We start from the raw sequence: 4,261 nt of genomic DNA, 5'->3' as shown, positions 1-4,261 counted from the left end.
AAAAAAAAAAAAAACAAAAGGAAGTCCCCCACCCACCCCCCCACCTGCACTGACCGAGAAAGTCCATGATGACAAATCACCAGCCGGACTCTGAGGCTCTGAGAATCACTGAACTTTGTTCATCACAAGAACGAGTCCCTGTGTGCAGTGGCAAAGGTGCACGTGTGCAACACAAGCTTCTGTCCAAACACATCGCTTACGAACGGGCGTCACATCTAGGGTTCTTGCTGGCTGGAACATTCGGAGCCTTTGTCTGTGTTCTCAATCCGCCCAGCACCCCTCTGAATTAGGGCCTGTTCTGGGAACCTCACTGCGGCTCAGTGACTTGGATTGGAAGTGGTTGAGCAGGATCACAACGAGACCCTGGGCGCCAGCGAGATGGGGGAGGACCCTCGCTAGTGACGCTGGAGCCCCAGGCGTGTGCCGCGCACAGGTTGGGACACCGAATGAGAGCCTGCCGTTTCCTGTCTCAGAGAATAACAACAATTAAGCATGATCCTTAGTATCATTTGATATCCGAAAATGATTCTTACCCTGAAAAGCTCTCAATGTCAGCCTCCTAACAGCGCTCACCTTGGCATTCTTAGAACATCATCCAAGCACAGCTGTCTTTCCGCCCCATCCCAGGTGCCCTGGGGGCCCAGTGGTGTAGGCAGTGTTCCCACTCGCTCCCCTCCTGCTTTCCATTCAGCTTCCCAGCTAGGCCTCTAAGCCCGTTCTGGGGTGACCACGAGCATTCATTCATTCCTTTTAGCCTGTGGCCACAGAAAAGATACAGCCACCCCCCCCCATGGGTGGGAGCCTCAAGCCACAGACTTGTTTGGTAGCTGCCCCCTGCTGTGGGAGGGATGCCCTTGGACCCGTGCCCCCCACCCCGGCCCCCAGCACCAGTCACTCCACTGCTGAGTGTCCCCCCAGGGAGAATAGAGGAGAGGCGGTGGGCACTCCACCCCCATGCCACCACTGCTCACTGTGCTCGCACGTGGGGGCCTTGCATCCTCTCCTAGACGGTGACGCTGGCAGCATCAGCTGGGACGAACTGGCTTCCTGGGAGGACCGCCTCCCAGCCAGCTGGGGGATACTGTCTCCCACCCTCCCCTGCCATGAGTCCATGAACAGAACCATGTTTTAGATGAGAAAAGACTCAGGAGGGTGAGGAAGTAGGTGCAAAGGACCTCCGGCTTTTTAAAAGTGGACTTTGAGGGTGGGACCCCCGCTTGACGTGCTGAGTGTCCCTCCTGCGTACCCTCAGCCCACACCTGGGAGCGAGGCCCCCTCCTCCTCTTCTGGACAAAGGAGTCCCTCAGGACCTCATGCAGATTGTCACTTCCCCGAGAGCTGAAAGGGCGCTGGGGGAGGGGTGAGGTGGCTCTGTGTGTCATCACAAGAGCAGCTAAAATTCTGAACCAGCGATCCCATGGAGCCGGCACCCCTCCCCCGCCCCATGCTCAGGAAACAGTAGGAGTCTGCAGGCCTGTTTTCCTCTCACGTCTCCGCCTCGATCTCACAGCCGCGCAGGCTGAGATGCTTGGCCAAGACCAGTGCAGCTTGGCAGCCCCACCTCCCAGGACAGCTGGCGTCCAGGAGTGGGGGGTCGGGGCAGGAGGCTGGAGGAGGAGCGCCTGCCCAGGAGGGCCTCCTGGCTGGCGAGCACGCAGCATCCCTGCCGACAGCGCTTGGGAGCTGAGCAATCTGGGTCCGGGAAACAGGCTCGCAGGGGCAAAGTCAAGCCAGTTGCTCTAAGAATCCTTTTGGATATAAAATTTGCCGCCCATCTCAGCGTCAGGAAAGTCTCCCCAGTAACGTCATTGTGCCTTCGCAGAAGGCGGTGACGCCAGGGGCTGTCTGATGGATGTTTTCCTTAAATACCTCCGCCTGGAAGCGTTGGCACTTCCGCAGACCTCATCTGCTTGCTGCCCGCCAGCTGCCTCCGCGCCATCCTCCTTCCTGAGGCTCTACCGTGCCCGCAGTGACTCTGCCGCTTGTGACGGACGGAGAAGCAAAAGTTAACACAACTGCACGTCTCGGAGAAGTTTTAAGCGAGGAGCATGGATCGTAAAACGTGCAGCGCTGTTTTCACCAAGGCCTCTCAAGGACCTCGCGGAGAGGGAGGGCGCGGGCGGAGTCCCCGGAGAAAGCACCTGCTCAGCGGACAAGCATCATTTTGCCCCCGGGGGGGTTAGACCGATGTCAGAGCTGCGCCATCCACCCCGGCATCTTGCCACGGCCACGGCCATGGCCAGCGGTCCCGGGGAGCATGGGCAGTGGGTTTCCAGGTGTGCCGAGCCCCAGCTGTGGCGATAGGGAGCCCCGGGCCCGTTAGGCCTCGTGCCTGCCTGCCCAGGCCTGGAGCCCCCCTGGACGGGGCAGCTCACCCTGCAAGCCAGCCCAGTGGCTCTTTGCGGTGCTGGGGTATGGCGGTCCAGTGGGCTTCCCTGGGGCCAGCCACCTGCCCTCCCTGGGCCCCTGGACTTCCTTTTAGTCCTTTTCCCCTCTCCGTGCTGGAAGCGGGAGGGATCTTCTCCACTATGACTGTGAGCAGCTGGCCGGGCTCCTGGGGAAGAGCCCTGCCGTGTGTCGTGCATCTGCCAGCGACGTCGTGGGTGAGGGTGGGAGCAGGGCTATCACCAGCCGAGCCTCTGCAGGAGGCCTGAACCCTGGCCACCACCGTGACTAGAGCCTTGGATGACCCAGCTAGGCAGCGCCCAGACTCTGGACCACAGACACGTCGAGATATAAACGAGGCTCCAGCCGTTTGTGCGTCCGTATGTGTGTCAGCCTTGTTTCCCCGCACAGTCACGGTCCCAGGCAGGCAGGTCTGTGTGTGACTCTCCCCAGACGGGAAGCTTTCCTTTGTGCCAGTCCCGCCTGTGTTTTCCTCGCTCTTCTCTCCTAAGTGCAGCCCTCTAAATGTTGACAGCCTGCACTCTGCGGGGCAGAGGGCCCGGACTCGCAGCGGGAGCCCACGATGAGGTCCAGGCATGCAGGCTCGTGTGACATCACCAGGAACCGGGTACCGTCCTCGTGCCCTCCTGGCTTGGAGCGACGGTCTGCATGCACTTGAGCGCGTGCCTTGTTGGAGTGGGATGGCATTCAGGCTGAAAGTCAAGGTGTCAGCCAGGCTGGGGTTGGGGTGACTGACCCAGACAGAGAGAAGGCCCATGAGCGAGGTGCGCAGCGTGCAGGGGAGCAGGGTCTGGTACTTTCTGGAACCGAGACGAGGCCCAGAGCAGGGCCAGCCCCGAGTGGAGCCTGCTTGGAGCCTGATGGCAGGTAGGCGTCGGGATGGCTCAGGGGGCCATCTGTCCTAGAGCCCCCCCTCCACAGGTGGCACCTCCGATTGGTGACTGTCCGCTCCGTCCCCGGTATGTCACGGCACTGAAGGGGCTGGAGGGTTCTGGGCTGCTGTAGGGCCCGTCTTCACGGAGACTGACTCTTCGTCTTTCCCATTTTAATATAAAATGAAATCTGTGGATTCGAGTTCTTTCCAGGCCGAAGGCATCTTGATCCAATCTTTCCTTTTTATTTCATTGTTTATGGCAAGTGTAAATTCACCTAGTTCCTAATTTAGATTGAGAGCATACTTGTTGGAGAATTTCTGTAAAAGACACTCAAGCGTTGATCGTGCTGGTGTCTTACGCTCTCCTTTTAGTGGTTGCAGGTAGTAACTGTTTCCCCACCCGGTTTGTGGTGTTTCTAGTCTTTGAACAGTTCCATGAAGCACCTGTGCGAGATCCTCACCGCTGACCCCGAGGGCGGGCCTGCGCGTATCCCGTTTGAGACGTTCTCCTACGTCTACCGTTACTTGTCCAAAATGGACTCGGACATCCCTGAGGTGGACACGGAATCCTATCTGGCCAATTTAAAGGACACTGTGTAAGTATGAGCCCTTCCCGCAATTCCAGGGCTCAGATCCCTAGAGAAGGTCCCGTCTGTCCCTCCTCTCAGACACCTTTGCTCCGGGTAATCCTGCCTCTGCTGGGAGGGAGAGATGTCCCCAAGATGTCCCCAAGGCGGTGCTCAAGAAAGCTGACCCCAAGAGGTAGCTCTTCACGTGTGATCCAGGGCCATGCTGGGCTGCAGGCTGGTTCTCTTTGTCCTGTCTCTGAGACAAGCTTGTTCAGAGTTGGTCTTGATTTTTTTTTTTAAAGATTTTATTTATTTACTTGACAGAGATAGAGACAGCCAGCGAGAGAGGGAACACAAGCAGGGGGAGTGGGAGAGGAAGAAGCAGGCTCATAGCGAGGAGCCTGATGTGGGG

The 4,261-nt window shown here is 58.4% G+C and overlaps 1 protein-coding gene across 2 annotated transcripts in view; it reads left to right on the top strand.

The window, feature by feature from the left end:
- The window catches only part of ROPN1L (rhophilin associated tail protein 1 like), an 18,565-nt gene that overhangs the window by 9,789 nt on the left and 4,515 nt on the right, over positions 1-4,261 (top strand). For both annotated transcript variants that reach the window (XM_034657089.1, XM_011224156.3), the window contains exon 5: positions 3,701-3,876. In XM_034657089.1, coding sequence (XP_034512980.1) covers positions 3,701-3,876 — 176 coding nt within the window. The remainder of the gene's footprint in view (positions 1-3,700; positions 3,877-4,261) is intronic.

This window comes from Ailuropoda melanoleuca, chromosome 3 (assembly GCF_002007445.2).
Source record: "Ailuropoda melanoleuca isolate Jingjing chromosome 3, ASM200744v2, whole genome shotgun sequence".
Classification (NCBI taxonomy): Eukaryota; Metazoa; Chordata; class Mammalia; order Carnivora; family Ursidae; genus Ailuropoda; species Ailuropoda melanoleuca.
This window is presented reverse-complemented; position numbering and strand designations above follow the sequence as displayed.